The sequence below is a fragment of the Rhipicephalus microplus genome, chromosome X, assembly GCF_043290135.1.
Source record: "Rhipicephalus microplus isolate Deutch F79 chromosome X, USDA_Rmic, whole genome shotgun sequence".
Taxonomy (NCBI): Eukaryota; Metazoa; Arthropoda; class Arachnida; order Ixodida; family Ixodidae; genus Rhipicephalus; species Rhipicephalus microplus.
This window is the reverse complement of record NC_134710.1, coordinates 226,234,079-226,258,321: the sequence shown is the minus strand read 5'-3', so window position 1 is coordinate 226,258,321 and position 24,243 is coordinate 226,234,079. Positions and strand designations below refer to the sequence as shown.

Below are 24,243 nucleotides of genomic sequence, written 5' to 3'. Positions count from 1 at the left end.
TTGCTTTCTTTATGAAGCACTATGGTAGCAGTTGATCCCCTGTATATTTCTTCCAGGATGTTTATATATACTTCATCGACGCCCTGATTCCGCAGTGTCTGCATGACGGATGATATTTCTACTGAATAAAACGCCTTCTCGTAATCTATGAAGCCTACGTATAGGGGTTGGTTATACTCTAAGCATTTCTCTATTACCTGATTGATAGTATGAATGTGGTCAATTGTTGAGTAGCCTGTTCGAAATCCTGCTTGTTCCTTTGGTTGATTGAATTCTAATGTTTTCTTTACTCTGTTAGCAATTACCTTTGTAAATAGCTTGTACACTACAGAGAGCAAGCTGATCGGCCTGTAATTCTTCAAGTCTTTGTCATCTCCTTTCTTATGTATTAAGATGATGTTAGCGTTCTTCCAAGACTCTGGTACCCTTCCCGTCAGGAGACACCTCGTAAACAGGGTGGCTAGCTTTTCTAACACAACCTGTCCTCCATCTTTCAGCAGATCTGATGTTACCTGATCCTCACCAGCAGCTTTGCCTCTTTGCATGCTCTCCAAAGCTTTTCCGACTTCTTCTATCATTACAGGTGGGGTGTCATCTGGGTTACTGCTAGTTCTTATAGTATTAAGGTCGTGGTTGTCTCGGCTACTGTACAGATCTCTGTAAAACTCCTCCGCTATTTTAACTATCCTATCCATATTGGTAGTTATTTTGCCTTCTTTGTCCCTTAGTGCATACATCCGACTTTTGCCTATCCCAAGTTTCTTCTTCACTGCTTTGACGCGTCCTTCGTTTTTCAGAGCGTGTTCAATTCTCTCCATGTTATACCTTCTTACGTTGGATACCTTACGCCTATGAATCAACTTCGAAAGCTCTGCTAGTTCTATTTGGTTTGTTGTACTTGAGACTTTCATGATTTTACGCTTCTTAATCAGATTCTTCGTTTCCTGGGAAAGCTTGCCAGTGTCCTGTCTAACTACCCTGCCTCCAACTTGCACTGCACACTCCATAATAATACTCGTCAGATTATAATTCATTGCATCTACGCTAAGGTTGGTTTCCTCACTAAGAGCCGAGTACCTATTCTGAAGCGAGACTCTGAATTCCTGTACTTTCCCTCTCAGTGCTAGCTCATTGATTGGCTTCTTGCGCATCAGTTTCTGCCGTTCCTTTCTCAAGTCTAGGCGAATTCGAGACCGTACCATTCTATGATCACTGCATTCTACCTTGCCAACCACTTTCACATCCTGCACGATGCCTGGGTGTGCACTCATTATAAAGTCTATTTCGTTCTTATTTTCGCCATTAGGGCTTCTCCATGTCCAAAGCTGTAGTACTAGGTAAATGAAATGAAATCTCACTTATCTTTAATTAGTTACGAAAGCAAAGGTCACTGACAAGCGACCTAATATCAAGCGACCTCTGATGATGAGATAACATGGCCACTCGTTTCGAGATCCAACAGAGCTCATTTTCCACGATTCAGAAGTTGGAAAAACCTATGCTTGATTTTCAGAAGAACAAGTGCTTTTACCATAAATGAAAGCTTTTTTGGTAAGTGCCCTACCGCCAAGGTTTTTAAGCAATGTTGCAGTAACCAGCTGTACAAAACTATGTTGGTGTTCTGTGATTAAGCCAACCTGCAAGACTTTTGCTGAAAAAATTATTAGCGGCGAGTGAAACTGCCATTTTCATGAGAGGTCTTGCTAGATTCCTGACATATGTGTGCACAATGTTGAAAAACAGGAAATGAGGCCACCATAATGTGTGGCACCATAATTAAAGATCTCTTTTTGGTTTCATATAATTCGAAAACAAAGCTGCGTCATTCTAGTGACTGGCAAGAATTTTCAATGCTTTCAATAAAGAGCAAGTGGTTGGGTTTGGTGAACATAAAATTGGTGTCACAGAATTCTGAGCAAAACTTGAGGTGTTGCTGACAAGCTGCTGTCGCAGAAAAGGCATGATAACTTTGCTTAAAAGGACACTAAAGAGAAACAATGAGTTTTTTTAGAATGATCAACTGCACTCTGAGTAGTCTACATAAGTTTCACTGTCATAAGTACATTATTAGCAAAGAAAATCAAGGTTGAAGTTTCACATTTAAATTTTGTACAGTAATCTCCATGCGTGACGTAAGAAATTTGACAATGTATTTTTCGCATTTTCCCAACATTGGCTCAATGAAATTTTTTGAGACTTTGATTGCTAAGTCTATAGCACCTACTTCAATTTTATTGATTAGAAGCTACATAGGACCCAGTAGACGCCTTCATAATTGATGACGTCACAGCGTTCGGTGCAAGAATCTTAAGGTGGCGTCACCACCCGTGGCATATTTTCGCGCATTTTCTCCCTTAGCAAGTGTTGTGTCGCTATAAGAGTGCTGTTTTCGTTGATAATACGCAAAAAAGCATTTTGCTCTTTTGTATCCTTTTAAGGGGAGATGAGAGTAAAAAAACGAAAATTTTTCTAAAGTTACATACTTTTGTTATTATTTGCTTTTGAAAGTTTAGCTTTTCTACTTTTCCTACGAAAAATTGAAATTGTAATTAAACTCAAAGTGGGTTAAAAATGCTTTTATAGAGCACAAAGTGGCTACTGAAAACTAAGAAGAGGTCATTCACTAATACATTTTGCACGAGGAGTTCACTGCTCAAAATGCCACATGCTCAAAATAACAATGTTTGCCAAGCTCTCATGATGGAATAAATCATCTTAAAAAAAAAATATCTTTTCCACAGAAATGACCTTTCCCTTATACTTATGAAATGCATACCAATTCAAGGATTCTGAATCCTGGGGATTTCCACAACGGGGGGGGGGGGGGGCACAAAAAAAAAAAACAAGGACAAACAAACATAGTGAAAAACAGAAGGGGGTGGGAGAGAGGTCTTAATTGCAAGCGCCAGCATAAGCGTTGCTGTTTTATAATGGCTACGAATGGCCCAACACACGAGGGTAGAGTTTTTCACTAAGGTGAGAGTCTCAAAGGATCCACAAACTAGCAAAATCTGTTTCGGTCAAAACAACTCGCGTGTGTCTTCCTGGGACACACGTGAATGGACCAGACGGCGCAGCTGGCTGCCGCAGAAGCGCGGGTCAAAGCTTTGCTCACTACTAGACTCTTTTGACAAGAACGCCAAAACGCGTCTGGCCCCTTTTTATTTTATATGGGCTGTCCAGGCTGTTTTTTTTTTTTTTTGCCATCGCCATCGCAGTTGTCCTTCACCGTATATGTATACGTATCTAAATATATGAACACTCAAAGAAAAATAAGCCACGCGCTCGGCGTCGATGTGTGTTTATCTCTCACGTGTACTTTGCCCCATGGAGGGGAGGGGTAGATGCCTGTGCGCGAGCGCTTATTTTGTGGTGGGAGAATCGTGTGCCTTCGGCTTTCACTGAAACGAAAGTGTTCGTTGCCGCGCCCACAAAGGTAACTTTGGTCTCTGCACAAGCCCCTTTTGCGAAAACAGCGTGCTTTTCATACACAGCGGTGCATAATAACTGGGGCACTTGTTAGCTTGTACTCATCTGTACCTGTGATTACGTATCGTGCATCGTTTTGGTTTAAACAGCGCGGTACATGTCGAGCGGTAAACGTTGTTAGTTCGCTCTCGTCCTGCGAGTATTGTTTTTGTGCGTCATTTGTGTGGGAGCAGCGCGCCGCACGTTTCGGTCTGCTTGCCGTTCTCAGCGTTACATTCCAAGTTGCTGTCGCATTTATTGCTTCGCCCTTGTGGCGAAACTAACTTGATTTTTGTTTTTTACGTATTTACTGCCTTTAACCTACTACTGCGTGCCCTCGGGGCTCGTAGATTACTATCCCGTCGCCGCGACCACGATTTTGTGCGCAGCGGTTGCGTTCATTTTACGATCTCCATGCGTTTGGCTGCGCACGTGTCTTCAAAACTAAATCGTTTCATGACATCTACGATAGCATCTGCCGCAGTTTTGTCAGCAGAGTTTGCGGAAAGCAGCGTTGATTTAACTGGTTGAGCGCACACTTTCGCAGTTCTGTCAGTTACGTCGTCGCCATACATAATCATATAGAGAGCGACCGCGGTTTCGTCCACAACGGTAGTGGCAATGACACGCACTGTAAAAGACAATGCGTGCGCCGGTCGCACGCGTACTTCCAAAGCTTTGGGTACGCTGCTCTCTGCCTTCGTTCGACGGTTTCCGTACTAAAGTTCGTATCACCCGCCGCGATTACGAAATGTGGTCGGAACATTCGAATTATTGAGGCCTAATGTGCAATTAGGAAATGTGTTTGGAACATTCGAATTGAGGCCTAATGTACATAATAAATATTGTCTGGGGAATTTTAAGAATTCGTATCTGCTGCGGTTTCGCATCACTGATTATACTGTACGTTTACATGAACGCCTCTTAAGCTCATGTATAACAAAATGGGGTATATAGGTTAGAAAAACCTGGAGCAGATTGAGCTGCTTTTTTTGTCAATGCGGCTGGCCAGACACGCACAGAAATTGATTTCCGGGAGATTTTCATGACAACCGTACAACCGGAAAAAATGGTCAAAATCAGGGAGTCTCCCGGCCAATCCGGGAGACTTGGCAGGTATAGAAATGCATTTTTAGGACCATTTTTGGACAACTTCTCGTGTTTGCAAACCATGTTTTTGGTAATTCTGAAATAGTCGAATCTCATTATTTCGAACATGCTTAATTCGAACTTCCGGGTAATTCGAACTCACGATGAGGTCCCATCAAAGCTGTGTGTATTTCAATTGGCGAAAATGCCCGGTAATTGAAACGCGCAAGCACTTTCGACGGTTAATTCCAACATACCGCGCTCTAAAAATGCTCTCAGCACCCCGCCCAATCCTGCGGCGGCACCTCCGACACCTCAACACTGAGAGCGAAGGAAAGAAAAAGGAAAGAAAAGGCTGCGGTCGAATGTTTGCTTTTTCTCAAATGCCGATTTGCGACGCGCCTGTGCACGCTTCTCCCTATTCCGAGGCACTGCGCCGTGCTCTTGGCAGGGCTGCAGAAATTAGGTGCCTTTTCTCCTCTTCTAACCACTACCACCACGACCACCCCCACCTTTTCCTCCGCCCCCGCCATGTAAAGACCCTTCTCCTTCCAATGCCACGCGCAAAGAGAGAAAGAGAGAGAAGAAAGGCAGTCACGGAGTATGGTTCTCTCTCGTGCGCCGGCACTTTTTCCCTTTCCCGTCCCTGCTACGTAATCCTTCTTTCAAGAACGCGCCCGAAGAGAGCAAAAAAAAAAGCTTCCGTGGAGTGTTGGTGTATCTCAAATGCCGATCTGCTTCTCTCCGCGTGGAGATGCTCCTCCTTTCTTGTCACGTGCTGGCCATGCTGCGGCTTTGGCACAGAGGGTAGTAGCGGCGATGCAGTTGTCGTCTCCGTGTGTCGACGCTGGACATTGCCGCGCGCAACTTCCTTTGCCAGGAGAATGCTGAAGCCGAAGTAGACATGCTTTGCAAGCTGCGTGTGAAATTGATTGACTCGCTGCAAGGCAAACGTGTGCAGACCCGTATCACCGATTACTTCAAATAATGATGGATGCCCTGTGATTTGTGAATAAATGTATGTCATCTGAAACTTCCCCCTCGTGTCTTAGCTCAATGCACATGCGCCACTGCATGGGGGAGCCCTCAGTTTACTTAGCTTTCAATAATTTGAACTTCTTTTCATTCGAACAAATTTTCGGGCCCCAAAGAGTTCGAATTATCAAGATTCGACTGTAGTTTGATTGGGAGAAAATTTTCTCCACATATTTTTTAACATATGAAGAATGAGAGAGCTGTGTTCAAACTTGATATTGCCTGTATAATTAGGTATATCATAAACCTAAAGTGAGCAATTGGTATGAGCTGATTTCTATAAGAATTCTCACATTATAAGTTTTTGTCCATTAAAATTTTTATACACATTTTATTCATAGTTATCTACATTGCACAGTTAATGTAGAGCAATATGAGCCATTAATGGCTCAGAACCATAAAATTTTAGTGGCAGAAAACGTTTGTTCGAAAAGAGCTATACTTTACAAATTGTCATGGCATAAAACGAAAACTGTGCAACTTGCTACAATACTAATTACATACTTTAAATCAGTATAAAAGCCTATATATACAGCAAAAATGTTACTGCCCTAGGCTATAGATTGATGCAACTTTTTTTTGTTTTTCAGACTGCATCTCCTCTTAACACATGCTACCATAATGTGTTGGACCTGCTCTTTGTTTTGTTTTATACAAGATGTGCAGCCACCGCGAAGAAGACATCACTAGCGTGGCATCAGTTCATAGTCGCCAGGTCTCTGATTTAGCAAAATGAGCCTTTTTAGATTTTACAACAATAAGTAACTTTATTACTACTCTATTACTTGAACAATACTGCAGAACGTCACCGAAGAAAGCGATCTTTCAGCGACTATACTTCACATAAGAAAGCAAATTTATCTTTAACAATCTTCTGACATAAAGTAAATTGCAGTTTTACAGAATTTCTAGTATCAAGGTTTAACTGTATATGGTTTCGGCATGTCTTTTGGTCTGTGGACAAGTAATAAAAATGTGCATTACTACTACCCATAGCTGATGGGCATTCATCACATGTTGTTGGTTCTGCTTCTGTCCTCAAAGAATTGTGTGATTTGCCTTATTTGAAGCCAACCAAAAAACATTTCAGAGAGACATTCCTGAGAATAAACATGTCTTCTATTTACCAAGGGCAAGTTTATTAAGATGAAGCTCTCGCTACCTTTTGAGTTCAATTCACGTCTCCAGTTTTAGTGCTTTGTGAACAGCTTGAATTATGTCCCTAGAAAGTATTTGTATATATACTCTCGAAATAAGCAAGTTTTTTGCAGTTACTGCACCATTACAGAAGACTACAAGTTTCAAATACCAAATAGGCCAACTTTTTCGTTTTTGGGAATCTCAACATAACTTGGACCAACCAGCAGAAACGGACGGTCTGGTGAACACTTAAATGTGAAAATATGTTGAGGATGTCACCTATGATAGGCTCATACTACCGTGTAAGACAAGAAGCCTTTAGATTTCGGCGCACCTCCACTTGCCACAGAGATCTAATAAAAAGCAAAACAAAGCACCTACCGCGAGATACTCGATAGACCACCCGAGTCAGCATTTTCTTAAAAATATAATTTTGCAGACTCCAGGCATCATCGTCTATCTGTTTGCACAAGGTGGTGAGGCTTCTTGGCTTACTTACAATGCACAATAGGCCAGATACAGTAGCAACAGCACACCCATTGGTTGAGCAACGACACAGGATAGCGGTTCAGGGGAATTTCGAAATGATAGAGCAGTGTGGCAAAAGTAGGTCAGTGGAGAACAGAGGAAAGCACCTTTTACACATGCGTTCGACAGCTGGTAACATGAACCAAGTTGAACACGTAAACATCTGACATTGCCAACACAATCACATTAATCCAGCATGCACTATGACAGCGCACATTAGAGCTTGTGTGTGGAAGTGCACCACTAAAATGCATTGATGTAAAATGTATTGTTCATTAAGAAATGGTAATTAGTATATATAAATATATATATGATAACCATTTCTATCAAAAGGTACTCCGATACAGAGGAATTTAATGCACAATTTGTTCAAAGCGAAATGGTGCACCTTGTGCAAAGATACAAAATGGGACGTGCCAAGGTGCTTACTTACCTATTTTCTTTTGTGACCTTAATATCGTTGCCACCTTTCTTGAGCTCTTGACTAAGTGTGTGGCCATAGTGCTCTACTGATACCTATAGATGAAAAATTGGTAAGAATGTGACACCAAGAAAAAGATCTGGCGACCAAGAACAAAAATTCAAAGAGATAATTAAATAGCAAACCAAGCTTATTAGATGCTGAAGAGAAAAGAGAGGAAAATGACTGCATTTAGAAACAGTATGTAGATTACGTAATTATAAACTGCCTTATTTAAATTAAGGGGGGACACGGGTCTCAGAAGGCCAAAAATCGCAAAAAAATAGACTTTTTGAAGCTGACATTTTTGGAATCTGCCTATTTTTGCACCTATCTGAGAAGTTTCTAGCTTTTTGCGTCATTATTTCTGGCACAAAAAAAAAATCAGTTTATAACATCCCTGTGAGATGAATTAAGTGCAAACTGATGCTAAAATTGCGCTTATTCCACGCCGAACTGTTGCCGTTATGCACGAGCTATCATATTCCTCTTGGTCTCGTTTGGAAGGGTCGTTCTTCATCTTCAATTTCCCGCCACCGCTGGCTCGCCTTGCTCATTGGTTTTTTAGCAGAAACGTGTCATCGAGAAACACTAGCGCGCGATTCGATTGGCTGCTTGGGGCACGTGACAAAACTTAGGCATCCGATTGGCCAAGGGGCGCTTTCGGCGTCTGCTTCACCATCGTGACGAGCACTTACATGCGCCATTTTGTCATAGTGCTACTGACTGCCGGCGGCAGTAAAAAAGTTCCGCGCTACAGTGATTTCTGAAGTGGGTGTGGCAGTCGTTCGTTCGCTGTGAACTTCAGAAAGAGCCCCGCTATGGCCCAGGGCAACGAGGATAATGAGCTCGACGCAGTCAACGGCAGTCGCCGAGTCACCGATGTAGGCCTAACTCATGTACGAGCTCGTTGGTTGCCGACAACGTTACTGAGAACAGCTGTGTTTCGCAGCCTCATCAGTTGGAGGACGGCAAGTAAGAAACAGAAGAGAAACTACAAGAGATATCAATCCTTATAGTTGCGGAATGGAATAGTGACGGAATGGAAGCGCAGTCTTATCGCTAAACGCGCGGATGCTGCGGTTCCCCCCGCCTGACGAAAGGACCTTGAACTGCACGACGGGTCGTCAGAGTGGAGTACGCCGCGCGTCGACGAACAACAGAAAGTCAATCCGTTCATGATGAAAATGCTCGCCGCCCCCGCAATAGAGGCTACTGGTAACTGGTAGACTGCTTTTAACGAAGTGTTCACAACGTTGTCACCATCTCCGCTCGAAAATGCGGCAGTCTTACGTGAAAAGGAAACTAGCACCTCGGCACTCGCGTAGCCTCAAAATTGATGAGTGAGGGAGCAACTTTGGTTCGAGACATTTACGGGTAACTCATTCTGGACAAGCCGGAAAACATCGCCGTGTTATTCGACGTATCGCAGATGACGCACGCACATTTGTCGCACGTCGCCGTCAGTAAAGTTAGCGAACTGATAAGCGGCCTCGCGGCAGACGAGCACACGGCGACAACTTGCTACAGGACTAGAATAAACTACACGCTCGTGCAAACAATCAGTCCTATTACATTCCTGGTGCATATTAACTGACTAAAAGTATGTGTGCCATGATATTTTTTCCCTCGGAACGGCAAAATAAAGTTTTAACAGCATTATTCTTGAAGCACAGATTTTGACCACTTTCTTTTGCTTGTTCGGTAAAAGCGGACCTAGGACAGCTAGAGCTGTAATTGTTTTTGCACAATGTAGCTAAATGTGCACCAAAAACAATGCTAGAAGCCTATTTTCAATGGGCAGCTTCATTTTTCTTATTTTATTAAAAATATTTCTGTATTTGGTTACATGCAATGAACTGTGCCGTAATTCGAGAAGTACTCGTTCAATTTTCAACCAGCTTGCAGCGTTGCACTCCTTAGGCTTTCTAGCATTCATTTATATGACAATAGCCACTCCTTAGGCTTTCTAGCATTCATTTATATGACAATAGCCATGTAATTCTAACTACATACGTTTTTACAGTTAAAAATGTTAGAATTCTATGTTTTTTCCATTTTCTCAAAATGGCAATTTTGCACACCCTGCATGAAAATTACTGCAATATATCGGAAACTATTACAGATAGCAGAATATTTTTTTGCAGCATGAAGCTATATGTTTGGAGCACACAACATAGGAAGCACATTTTGATTTATCTTGATGCAAGTTTTTTAAACTAGTCTTTTGTGTGACCACACAATGGCCACTTTCAGAGCTGTGAAGTTTAGTGTACTGTAAAGTAAGAAATAATGCCCCAATCAAAAAAGTGCTTCCTATGTTGTATGTCTTATGCTTTCTACTGTCAATCCCTATGTCATTTATAAATTTTTGACAAGTGGTTATTTTTTCATTGTGGTAAGGATAATAGAAATAGTTATCTTCATTATTTAATTAACTAATGAAGCTACAAAAAATATCACAACATTTTTAGAATCAAGAGAACAAATTAAGTAAGCATGCCAACTTTTGTCACATTTGGTTCATAGAACTAATGAGAGAGCCCTAAGACCCATGTTTCCCCTTAATTATGCAATTCTGCCTATAGAGCAAATTGACAAACAATTTAATTCACAAAATTGTAAGTTTGCAAGAACAGCATATCCTATCATAAAACCAAGCTTAAAGTATAGTTTAAAAATCAGAAAGATCCTAGAAGGGGACCTGCAACACTTTTTGAACATGGTCAGAAAACGCTGCTGATCGGTCGTAGAGGCTCCCGACAACACACAAGCCAAACATTATAGTACAGCCCACGGCCTGGAATTCATAATAAATTATAAAAGTCAGCTAAAAATTGCTTTCTCTCTTTCGACAAGTCAAGAAATATGCCCAAGATTCACACATAGCAAGCCTATCTATCAGCCATTGGCTGATTTGAACACGGCGTGCTTGCTCGTTACAGAGATCACCCCTGGAGGCCGCTACTTGTCCACGTGTGCGCGCACGATTACACTGAAAAAGCCGTGCATAAGAAGAAAAAAATAAAAGAGTGCTCAAGATGCGTGACGTTTTTCTGTGCCCCTGCCATGCCTCCCTGCTTAGCTTCTAGCGCTTTTGTTGGGACGAAAGAAGAGAGAATGCAATAGCAGCATGCGACGAACCTTTGTAACTCCACTCGCACTGGACAGATTCTTTATATTTTTGTGGTACTGAATTGATGAGGCAATAAGCTCTTCCAGCGAATTCATTTTATGGTTACTTGAAAAAGTCTTTCAGGGCCCCTTTAACCTTCACCTTTAAGAGTTGAACGCGATAGTGATATCCTGTCCCTAGTGCGCACTTCAGGCACAATGAAATGAATAATGTTAACAACAAACCAACTGCACCACAGAGGTAGGTAAAATGATGCACAATAATTCACACATCAATAAGGATAATTACCTCAAATGTTAGACAAAACACATTTTCCAGGTCATCTCCATTATAGTCCAAGAGGTCTTCCAGGCCCCTGCATTTCATGTGAAATATAATAAAGGTCTCATCAACTTTCTTAGAAGTTACTAGAGATGTGCATGAGCCTCAGCTGGCCTGAAAGACCAAGTCAGGCCCATCAAACTCAGGCAGCCAAAATTTCAAGATACCTAGCAGATGAAGCTTACTTGAGGGAACAGTGCCAACACAAGCGTCAGGTGAGAAGAAAACATCAGGTGAGCAGTATATCAAGACCGCATGGCATATCTGTATACTGCACAGCTCAGAATAAAGTAAATATCAGTTTTGCAGCACATATTTCAAGTGACTTATATGTAGCTTCTAGTGAATTTACAAATACCTTGGACCTCTTGAGGTTTCAGACATTTATGCAGAGGTAAATTTAGAGAAAAAACAAAACAGTTTTTTCATATATATAAATCTGTTTTAAGTTGTTACACTCTACTACATCTCACGTCTAATGTGGTGGCATGCAGGCATGTTGACTGGCCATTGATTGAGCCAGATGGAGCCAGGTTTCCCATTCGACAAGTCGACCTTGTGCCAAGCCAGGTCACAAGAATAAGCCCGTGCACATCTTTAGTTTCTACCAAAGCACAAAAATACTGTCTACTTACTTGGCTAAAGCAGGCGAAAGGTCATGCAAATCCTTCAATGTTGGTTTCCTGTGTAAGTGTAAGAGCAAATTAGTACCAGGATATAAAATATTTTTTAAAGAGGATAACATTTTAATTCTTGCAAACATAAGTATATTGTGCAGCTCAATACGTAAAGAATGCATTTACTGGAGCTACAGAAAGAACAAAAAATCTGCAAACCACAGTAACTATATTTTATTGCATTTTAAAATTTCTCACCTTTACAAGGTTGCAACAGTTGTCAAATTTCATCCCTGAATCTGCTACTTAGAGTATTAGAAGTAAAGAGATGAAAGAGGATTTCTATTTTTAAAAATCAAAGATGATCATAACCCTCTCAATTTAAAACGAAATTTGAAGCCTTTTGTGTTACTACAAAAATTTTAACAATTATGCTACAAAACCACGAATTTTTCTGGAAATTTACCAATTTTGTTATATAAAGGTTTAACTGTACTTATCATGGAAGTTGTGTAACATCTACTAACTAATCCACTGCAGTAGCTGTTGTGATGGTGCTTCAGGCACCCTGTTTTCTATACCTCGTATGTGGTGCATGAGCGACTGCAACTGTAACTACAGCCTCTCAAACCCTGTTCCTGTAACTATGCTTAACCTTGTTTATCAAATTTTATTTCAGCATTTATATAATGTTGAGGAAAAAGCCAGCAAGGCTTGACGGGGTTCATGGCCCCAATTTTCCAGGCAGAAACAAACAACAAAAGAGAACAGCAGTTCAATACTAAAACGAAAATTATAAGCTGGTGACACAACTCATAATATACGTTATACAAACCTATAAATTGTACTCTCCATTATACATACTAAAAAGCTCAAAAGTAAGCAAAGTAAAGTTTCATTCGAGTGACAATACAAAAGTTGATGGACAGAATACAAAGAAAAAGTGGAAACAGATTTTTTATACAAAAATATATACCGCATTATGGGCACTACCACATAGGTATTTGCAGAGACAGACATATGTTCACTCTTTCACACAACCACGTGGAATGTTATATTATGCTATTCTTGTTTAAATGGTATAGAAGTTAATACCGCAACATCTGGTAGGTATAATTTGTTCTGGATCTCGGTAGTTCCCATATTTTGGAGCTCCTTGTGTTGATTGTTTTATGTTTTAATATTAAATTGGAAATACGGTTTAGGGTGTCGTTTTTTCCGATACTGTTCTTTATAACTTCTTATTAATATATTTTCATAAATGTTCGGCATTGGTAGCAGATCCAATTTTTCGAAAAGAGGACTCGTTGGCATTAAGCAAGGAACGTTTAAAATAAAACGCAGTTTTTTCCGCACTCTATGGAGGGTATTAATGTTAGTAAGTGTTGTGGTGCCCCAGATGGGATGACAGCAATTTATGTATGATAGAAAAGGGGATTTATACAAAATAAGTTTAACAGTTTCTGGAAGAAAAAAAAATGCTACTTTGACAATATTCCAGTCCCCTGGGAGAGTTTTTACCCACCCCCATTTGCACGTGAGCATTCTATGACAAATGTTGCTCAAATATAACGCCACGACATTTCAGAGAGGGCACAATTGGCAGAATAGAGTTATTGAGATGTAAACTCGAAGTGCGAATTTTTCAATTTTTTTTTTGTCTAAAAAGTACGGCTTTTGTTTTAGTACCATTGATTTTCAACAAGCTTGCTGCGCTTCAAGATGGTAATTTTGATAGCACTACATTGGCTTTAATTTTGATATCCTCAGCATACTTCACAGTTAAAAGAATTGTGGTGTCAACCACATATATGATAAATTTTACATGATGATCATAAATATACTAGATGATGCAAAAAAGAAATGAACCCAAGCTGCTTCCCCATGGTACTCCTGCAAGAAGTGGTTTCACACTGAACGTGTAATTATTAATAACCACTTTTTGCCTGCTGTGCTGAAGGTAAGATTTTATTAATTTGAGAAAAACTCCCCGGAAGCCATAGTGGTTTAATTTTCTTATAGGTGTGGTATGGTTCGTAAAGTCAAACACCTTTGAATAGTCTACAAAAATTCCCAATGTACATAGCTGACAGTTGAAAGATTCTAATATTATTTCCTTTTGTGTTAGAAGGGCAGTTTCAGTAGACTGACCTTTCGTGAACCCAAATTGCATATTCATCATTAATGTATGTTTAGTTATAAAGGAGGTAATACGGCCATGAATTGACCTTTCAAGCGGTTTTGAAAAAATCTGCAAGACTGATATTGGTCTATAATTAGTTAAACATGTTTATCTCCACCATTATATAACACTTTAACTTTAGCGACCGGGAGCCTTTTTGGAAAAGTACTACAAGATAGAACCAGATTGTAGATGTGCGTAAGAGTCGAAGTGATGGCATCTATTACGTACTTTACAGGTACGATTTCGAAACCATCAGCATCATTTTGATATTTGTGATTGATAAAAATATGTCAGTTATTTCTTTAGATGTCGTAGGAGCCAAAAAACGCAGAATGACTGGTTCATGAACTAAACAAGTTTGAGCAATTGGGATCACGAGAACTCTTTACTAAACTGGTAAAATAGTCATTGAAGGCTTCCACTAATTATTTTTTTAATATTACATTTGCATCAATTGTTATCTCCCTAATAATCTTCTTACAGTCATCTCGGCCAAGAACGTGTTAATACGCTTTGGAAGTGTGTTAATACACTTCCAAAGAATGTCAGATGTTTTTTGTAACAACAGGGTTAAATGAATTTCGCAAGTATAATCTTTTGTCTCAACATAAAAGATTGTTAACATTATTCCTTTGAACCTTTACTTGACGCAAGGTTTCTTTAGACTGCGTTGAAATAAAATTATGGAATAAGCGATTTTTGATGCGTATTTCCTGTAAACACTGATTTGTGACCCAGGGCTTTCTACTCTTGCGGCCAGGTTTAAGAACCTTGTACCTAAAACATTTCTCATATGCAGCTTTAAACTAATGCTGAGCTTTACAAATATTTTTTAAAATACCAAGCCATTACAATGAAACGATGTGGTTTTATACAGCTGCTTTGTAATTATACCGCATTGAGTGCACCTGCGCCCAAAGTTGTTGCGCCTGTGTCGTGGATGGCTTGTCCTGTCGTCGTTACTCTCTCGACACACGAGCCAAGCCAAGTCACAGAAATCGCCACTGTGTATATGCGCAATCGTGACGATGAGCAGTACATGTCATTTCTGAAACAAATTTAAATAGAAAAACCACGTCACTCCAAAATCTTGATTGATATGTGAGGTTTAACGTCCCAAAACCACCATGTGATTATGAGAGACGCCGTAGTGGAGGGCTCCGGAAATTTTGACCACCTGGGGTTCTTTAACGTGCACCCAAATCTGAGCACACGGGCCTACAACATTTCTGCCTCCATCGGAAATGCAACCGCAGCAGCTGAGATTCGATCCCGCGACTTGCGAGTCAGCAGCCGATATCTTTAACTATAAAGAAGCAAACAATACTTCAATACCAACAGAAAAATTTTGGACCGCGTAAAAGCTAGTTGACGGTCACATCACAGGTCACATCACATTATCACATAACTGAAGTTTTTTCCACCAGACACCAGGCATCACAGGCTATTTTCGCGATTCTCAATGAAGAAATAAGAATATAAATGCACTTTCCACGAGAAAAACAGGGTTGGTTTGAGTCACTATGAGAGACAATCCATGCAGTCGTCTCATTTCATGTTCTGGGCAGTTGTCAGTGCCTTTAAAGAGGCTCTGCAACACTTTTTGAGTATGGTCAGAAAATGCTGCCGATTGGTAGTAGAGGCTCCCGAGAACACGCGAGCGAAATGTTATAGCGCAGCATGCGGCCTAGAATTCACAATAAATTATCAAATTCAGCTAAATATTGCTTTCTATTCTATAAACAAACGACTGAAGACGCTCAAAAATCACTTGTAAAAACCCCATCTATCAGCCATTGGCTGATTTGCATATGGCACACTCGGTCGTTACAGAGATCGTCGCAGGAGGCTGCGACCTGTCCCCACGCGCGCGATCACACTGAAAAAGCCCCTAATTTAAAGAAAAAAGAAAGAAAAAGTGCTCATGATCACGAGGCATGCGTGACGTATTTTCTTTGCTCCTGCCATCCCTCCCTGTTTAGCTTCCAGCACTTCTGACGGGCGAGAGAAGAGAGAATGCGATTGCAGCGTGCGATAAATTTTTGTAACTCTCCTCGTACTGGACGGACAGTTAAAATTTTTGCGGCGTTGAATTTGTGAGGCCATAAGCTCTTCCAATGAATTTATTCTATGGTTACTTAAAAAATTGTTTCATGGCCCCTTTAAGCTTCAACCAAGTAGCATTTTGAACACCCAATCACTTATATTAAGATTGATATTGTTGGCTACACAGTGAAACCAGGATGCTGTGTTCCTTAGACTTAAACAGGTGTCTGGTACCTTCACACACTTGGTCCCTGTAAAGCATACACTTTGATCTTAGTTGTCTCGTTCATGATGATATCACGGTTTACCACACAGGTCAAGCTTCCTGTCCTTGAATACTGGGACAACATAGCAATGCTGGTCATGCTGATGTTCAATTTGGGCTTATGATGCCTTTCAACTATAGTCAGTATTTTTTTATCCTCTAAAACCTGAAGAGTATTTGACATAGTACCTAGTTTAAGAAACTTGATGTTGGATACTCAGGCATTCTTATTTTAGGCTGGAGGCCTTTTCATGTACCAAGACATTCAGCAACAAGCAAGAAAACTTGTCAATCACTGGCATACCGGCATGCACTTGACACCATTGAAAAGCCTTTTTCCCACCTTTTTATAATTTATGAGACCTTCCCAACTATTATAAATGACGTCAGAGCTTGCACTTCATAAAATTATGCTTTCAGCTTTGTTCCGATCTAAGAGTAATTGACTAATATACTATTATTATGAGCTTACTTGATTCAGCAGCTGCAACTCCTCACACTGCACCATAATCTCATTTCATATACCGTACGATTCCTGAGCAAGTGCCCCCCCTTACAGTCGAAGATAATTTGACAAGATTTAAAGGAGTGTCTTTGCTCAGTCACGGATCAAAATTTAGGGCGATGGCAAAACAACTGCTAAGAATAAAGAATGCGCACCAAGACTTCTAAATAAATATGATTTATTACATACACATTCATTAAATATTTTTCTTCGCCCTAGACCAACAAATAAAAGCAGTAAATACAGTAGAGGGGGGGTTGCTTACTCAGTTATTAGCACATATTTCAAACCTTCTGGACAAGAGAGGTGGGCACTTGCTCAGAATTTTATGGTAGACATCCACTTACGAGCTCATTATAGTAGCAGATTATACTATTGACAACATTATTTGCCGCAGCACAAGTGCACCCTATGCATATAAGCACAAAGTATGCATCAAAGTGATACTTTCTAGTGGTATATCATTTTCACCAGTCAATACTCATACTTTATAGTTTTTTTTTTTAAATACATAAACGTTAGACAATAACAACTTAGCTTCAGTGTACCACAACATTTGCATTCCGACACAAGGACACTAATGCTTTCCACTGTTATGCTAACTTAAGGCCATGAACCCATAGCCGTTATCATTATGAACCCATTTCACTAAAATACACGAGCTATGAATTACGGTGTTATAGTTACTCACATCTCCAAATACAGTGAGTTCAATAACTTGTTTTCCTCTGATAATAAGGATGGCTTCAAGAAAGGTTATTCATAGGATAGGCACTTATTTATATTCATAACTGACTTTCAATTCCCCATGAATGTTAAGAACCAAACTGACTACCTCTTTTTAGATTTCTCTAAAGCATCTTGTACTTGTGGACTGCTGTTCATTTTCAAAGTTGTCTGCCTTTTCTTCAACTTCATTAACACTATCTTAGATTTGCAGCTACATGTGTTTCCACCAGCAACTTACAGTAGCCAATTCCTTTTTATCTAACCTTAGCAACATCGAATCTGGTGTGCCCCAAAGCAGTGCCTTTGCTGCGTTATACTTGTCTGACACAGACATTTCTTAAAGGCCATGGAGTCGATGGCCGTCAAAAAGCAGCACCTCATTTGACTTTACACAGAGTTGCCACACTATTACACAGCAGTTTTCAATGACTGTTGGGAGGTTTAGGTGTTGCTCAATACACCTTTGGCGCAGGTGGGCATCCTCGTCTTTCTCACATTCTGTTGCTTGCAAAAGTTGTGTGGCGCTGCAAATATTCATTTTTGTTTTCATGTTATCGTAAGTGAAATATTATAAATATACAAAAGCACACATGTTGCTGTTATTTTTGTTTAAAGGGACACTAAAGACAACTATTAAGTCGACGCTGATTGTTGAGGTAGCGGTTCACAAACTTTGTAGTGTTACTTTTGTGCCAAAGAAGGGCCTATTTCGAAATAAAATCACATTTTAGTAGTTCTCATCGGGTCAGCGCACATAAATTACCCGCCTCAAGAAGCGGACCGACCGGACCGTCTCACGTCACTGTTGCCGTGCACAATGTTGCCCGGCTTTACTGCGCTAGTAGCAGCAGACCGAAAGCAGCGGGAGCCACAGCAGCAACAATGGCCATTGATCAATTTCCCGTCATTGTCTTCGAGAGTGCAGACATATTTTGTTTTAACTGCCCCCTGCTAGATGGCACCACCTTTCCCGTGTAACCACGTGAAAATTGAATTCTTGAACCACACGCACCATTCCCCATAGTAATGTCCGGCGGTTCTTTTTTTCCCTAAATCAAATGGAAATGAACAAGCAGCATTTTATTGCGTCTCTTGATGCAAAGAAGGTTCTTTATTTAGTGCAGTTAGATTGATTACTAGCGATTAATTATAGGCAGTCCATATGATGTCATCGGGATCATTTTGAAAATGTCCTACTGCGGCACTTGTGTTCTTGTGCGTTAACCTTAATTTCTTGGTAAGTAGAGCACTGTTGTTAATAATATTGTCATTTTAGATGCTGTCGAGCTTTCACTCTGATGTAAATTGTTATTTCAATTTAGTGTCCCTTTAAACATTTCAATAAATTGTTTATACGTAATTATGAATGCATGTTTGGTTTTTAAGTTGCTCAGCAGTGAAACTGTGGCCATGTTGTCACCACTTGTCGACGTTGGGACGTTTGCACCGTTTCATTTTCTTTGCTAAACAGACATCGAAGTTTAAATGGAGGAGTGACGTGCTCCGTTGACCCAATAAGCTATTGACCCAATGGACCTTGAAATCACCCATGTGGCAGCTCATGCTTGACACAGGGTTTGTACAGGTTTCCAAAGCATAAATTCAATGATATTCAAGGACTTCCCCAGACCTGTCACACGTTTTTCAAAATCTTGAAGTGGCAGTTGATTTAATTGCACTTACATAAACAGACATTAAATAAATAGACATCATAATTATAACAAAACATCTAGTACTCTTGACAGGTTCTCAATAACACAATCCCCCCCCCCCCCCATTGCAATGAATGCTTATAAAATGCTTACACCGACAAACTATAAATAGAAACATGTGCAATCACACCAAATGACTGTTTATGGAGTGGAGAGTTTGTCAGGTCGACAGCAATCTACCACATTATGGAGGTTGCAAAGTCAATATGGTAGTACACTGCTCGGAAAATTCAAAGATTTTTAAGCACGGGAAAAAATTTCAGGACTTTCACGGGCCTTGAAAACATGGTTTTCAAATTTAAGGGTTTTCGAGAATTTCAAGGACCTGTACACATCCTGTTGTAAGTTATACACCATCAGTTCAGTGGTCTTCCAAACAACCGTGTGACATCGGTATTACTTTTTGTTAGTGTCTTTCTCAGATTGCTCTTTTCTCTTTTCAATAGTGTTTTCCCTATGGCAAAATGCTATTCCATTTATTTGTATAAATCAAAATAAAAATAAACAAAAGCTAAGTTATTTCTCACTACGCTGAAAAAAAGAATATTAGGAAGTGACACTAACTGCTTCAGAAGCTTCTTGTAGAGGACGAGCGGGAAGGGCAGAGCAATGATGGTGAAATTGTATATGGCCAGACCACAGACAATGCCGATCAGGTAGTACATGACATCTTCTTCAAAACTCTGGAAAAAGTTGCATAGAAAGGTAACTGAAGTGCAGCTTCAACAGACAAAATGCATGCCCCCATGCAAAGAAGAACTCATCCAATATCTTGGACAGATTTTGTGCAAGGAATGACAATACTACGATTAGCTTTTGCTTATAATAGTTCAGAGCTATTACTAATTTTCAAAACAGCAGCTTAAGCAACAGCTTTGCTAAAGAATTGAAAACGGAATTCAGGACTTGGAGAGCTGAAAAGCTGAGAGGCACAAGCTGCTACTGTGCTGCAACCTGAAACAATTGAGAAGGTGCTACTGTGCATTTGCCCCGCACTTGACCGTCAGCAAGCCGTCACGGTTTTCATGCTCTATCACCAGGGTATACCTTAAGCTACACAAAGCGCTACTTCTTCTCTGCTATCAAACACACCCAAATCTCCAAGGCAGTCCTTCAATTCCTTTGAGACATTGGCCTGGACAACCAGCTGCAGAGACCACCAACCAAATTCTGGATACTGCTCTGCCCTCCTCCCCTTCCCAAACTTCCATGCCCCTTTCCTATCCACCCTATTGATGCTAAGGAGTGTTCTCAAGATGGGCTGCAGAAATATGGTCTTTTCCTCGCCTCAACCCCATCTCTCCCTTTCTCTCTTGGCTCTTACAGCAAATGTGCAAGGCTGCTACTGGCGAAGTGCTTGCCTGCTAGGCCTTTTTGCGAAGACTCGGTCGATCAGCCACTTCTTTATTAAGGGGGCCCGTGATACAAATTAAGCATGTCATTTTCATTGCTTCTTCTGGTACTACGCAATGTAGTGTTACCGTAGCGCATGTAAAAACGCTGAAAACGGTACATTAATTTTACTTAATAGCATCTTCTACTTCGACTACAGCAACACACAACGCGTCTTTCGGACTTCTGACATTTAGTCATGTGACAAAGGAAAGAAGTGGAAAATATGCGGGCTCATTTTTCATTGTTAGACCCAACATTAATGAGAAGTAACACACAAAACTGACAAGAAAATGTGAAAGTTAGTGACACCAGTGTCAGCAAGCTTATGCCCGACACGCCAAGTCCCAAGTAATATGCTTATGGTCCCAGCTATACTACAGTGTGCTCAAAGATATAAAAATGGTTTTATACCTTGTGCGATACAAAAAGATTTGTTTTTAAATATCATATTTTGAAAACAATTGAAATGTGACACTAGGTGTGCTATAAAACAGTATGCAAAGGCCACCATGAAAAGCATTCAAGTATGTTGTTATTATATTACTAATAGTTCCAGGGGTTCAATAGGCCAAAATCAAGATATGATCTTTAAGGCCTACCTTAGTAGGGAGAGGGGTGGGGAGTGGTCTCCGGATTAATTTCAGCCCTCCATAATTCTTTAATGTACACCTGAATACAGGATACACATGCATTTCAATATTTTGCCCTCACTGAAATGTGGCCGCAGTGGCAGAAAATTGAGCTAGCGTCCTTGAGCTTAGCAGCGTGACAATTTAGCTGCTAAGCTACCACGATAGATTCCCGAGTGTCTGCAAGTGGCCTGCGGTGATGGAAAACAACCAGTGATGTCGCAGGAAGAATTAAATATAAAACATTTATCTTGTCATCTTTTTCAGCTTTTAATACTGAAAAGATAAATTCAGTTTCAGTGCACCAATTTTGATCATTTCTTTTTCATTAATCTTAGTATTCAATACCACAATGCAGGGCCCCTTTACGCTGCATTCACAGGCTGTGAACTACTGCTTCTTTCAAAAAACCTATGTTGAATTGCTGACAAGCATACAGAAATCAATATGCAAGCTGCCTCTGCTTCCACACCTAGGAAAAAAAAAACTGCTATCACAACAATAAGATGAGGCAAAGTGATTGATATGTGGGGTTTAACGTCCCAAAACCACCATATGATTATGAGAGATGCCGTAGTGGAGGGCTCCAGAAATTTTGACCACCTGGGGTTCTTTAATGTGCACCCAAATCTGAGCACACGGGCCTACAACATTTCCGCCTCCATCAGAAATGCAGCCGCCACAGTTGGGATTCGAACCCGCGACGTGCGGGTCAGCAGCCGAGTACCTTAGCCACTAGACCACCGCGGCGGGGCAAGATGAGGCAAAGTGATACCTCACTTCATCGCTGTGTGACGCTGCAGTTGGCGCAGAAACCCACTTCTTTAGAAATAAGAATATCAAACGCCCCTTTTCTTAAGAATTTCACTGGTGTCACAGCACTTATCAAAAGCTATAGGAAGCAAATGGCCGATAAAAACGACATGACTAATTTGAGGTGCACAGGAGCCTTTAAGGACGGTTACAACTCTAAGATGATTTCCAAATTTTTTGTCGACCAGCCTAGGGGTTTCTTTATAGGTACTGTAAGCTCAAGTTCTTTGCACTGAATGATGTTGCAATGGCTCATCCCTAAAGCTGCTTTGCTTAGCACTGCATGCTCCCTAGACAGCATGCAGTAGTATGCAACTCTATTGCAATGTCAGTTTCCAACTTTTTTTGTCCAGTGTACACAAAAAATGAAGGAAGTTCTACATTTAAAAACTTCCATTCTCACACCATCTTCTTTCCTGGTAATCCAGGCATATTTCTCTGCCACAAAAGCGTGAAACGATGTCCGCTGAAAGATGCAACACAAGCAATACTATACACAACTAGTGACACCAACGTACAGTTAAGCCGAGAAAAGCATAGGGAACATTATTTGTGGATTCTTCACTGTAGTGTAATAATTCTCATTTAAGTTGAAAGAAATTGAAATAGACAAAAAATCCCCTTTTTTTGTCAGTGGGATCCAAATCCACAACCTTCACATTAACATCTGATGCTCTATCATTCAAGCTACGATGAAAAGTTTCCTTGTTTACTTTTTTTCTCGGGTATTTATGTGTGCTTGAGACCCAAGAGTTAGCCAGCAATACTTGTAGCCAAGCCGGTGAGTGCGGAATTCTTTTTTGCCAGAAGCTTCACGGGCAAGTGATTTTTGCACAACAGCGGCGGACGGCCAATAAACCTTCAACTGTTACCTAAGGCAACAATTCTGCTGCGACGAAGATCTAACTATGAAAGTACAAAAGTAGGGGCATGGTCAGAGAGGTTCATTTCTGCATGATAAAATAATGAATCTAAGAGACATATAAGTCAAGGAACACACATGGGACATTATTTGTGGTTTCTTGACTGCAGTGCAATCATTCTTGCTTAAACTGAAGGGAATTAAGCACTTTCTACATCAAGAAAAAAAAAAGAAAAACGTGCCATAATTATCAAAAAATTTTTTGTCACTCCACTTGTAAAGCCTTTTTTCTAACATTCTTCAATTCAATAAGGTTCCTTTACTTCATTATTCACACACAAAAGAAAGATAACTTGAAGGTGGCTTCACTGTATAGCATGTCAATAAAATGAAAGCCGAGACGCATGTGGCCCAACATGGACAAGTGTGGCCATCTAGTATTAGAAACACAACTATGACAAGTATAGTTGTCATTGGCACCCTGTGGAACCAATTTTTATTGCCAACTAGTACAGTCATGATTTTTATAAAATCTATATATAAATCTATATATATTTATGTATATCTATATCTATTTATAGAATCTATATTATAAAATATTATATATGATTTTTATAAAATCTCATGACGACTGTAGTCAGGAGTGACTGTAGTCAGGAGTGAGAGTGTGTACAAAGAATTACCCATTCCACTGATGGGATTTGAACCAACTACTTTTGAAGCATAGATTCATATTTAGATCGGTCGATTGCGATCTCACCAACAGAAAGAGAAATTTTAGATGCGGAGCATCTTATACTCGCGCCTTGTAGTGCGCCGTCCACACCGCTTCTCAAACATTCGACAGCTGACGCGCGCGCATGCGCCGTCGCGCCGTCGCCCACTCTTCCACCATCTGTGCATCCCTTCCTCCTCTACACACCGCGCGCGCTTCACTCCTCCACCATCTGTGCACCCTTCCTCCTCTACACACCGCGTTCGACATCTACAATTCTCCTGATTCTCCAGTGGACGCGCATGTGGCGTCGCGCTTCGAGAACATTCAACAGCTGACAGTGCATGCGCCGTCGTGCTGTATATATACTCAAGGTCGGCGCTCGCTCGCTCAGTTGCCGCTCGTCGGTTGGTTTGTACGGCGCGTCGACGTCCAAGGTCGCGGTGAAATGAATTCCAACGAATCCACAAACACAATGATCGACGTCCCTTCGACCAGCGCCGCCCTTTCGCATACGTGTGTACGTGTTCACTCATTTAACACCCCCTCCTACAACCACGTTAACCAATTTAGCCATCGACCCAAGTAAGTCA

The 24,243-nt window shown here is 40.6% G+C and overlaps 1 protein-coding gene across 2 annotated transcripts in view; it reads right to left on the bottom strand.

Annotated features, from left to right (window-relative positions):
• Nucleotides 1-24,243, bottom strand: part of Herc4 (HECT and RLD domain containing E3 ubiquitin ligase 4) — a 206,327-nt gene that overhangs the window by 15,672 nt on the left and 166,412 nt on the right. For both annotated transcript variants that reach the window (XM_037435637.2, XM_037435639.2), the window contains 4 exons: nt 19,801-19,919; nt 11,813-11,860; nt 11,145-11,211; nt 7,694-7,776 (listed from right to left, as the gene is read on the bottom strand). In XM_037435637.2, the coding sequence (XP_037291534.1) occupies nt 7,694-7,776; nt 11,145-11,211; nt 11,813-11,860; nt 19,801-19,919 (317 nt within the window). The remainder of the gene's footprint in view (nt 1-7,693; nt 7,777-11,144; nt 11,212-11,812; nt 11,861-19,800; nt 19,920-24,243) is intronic.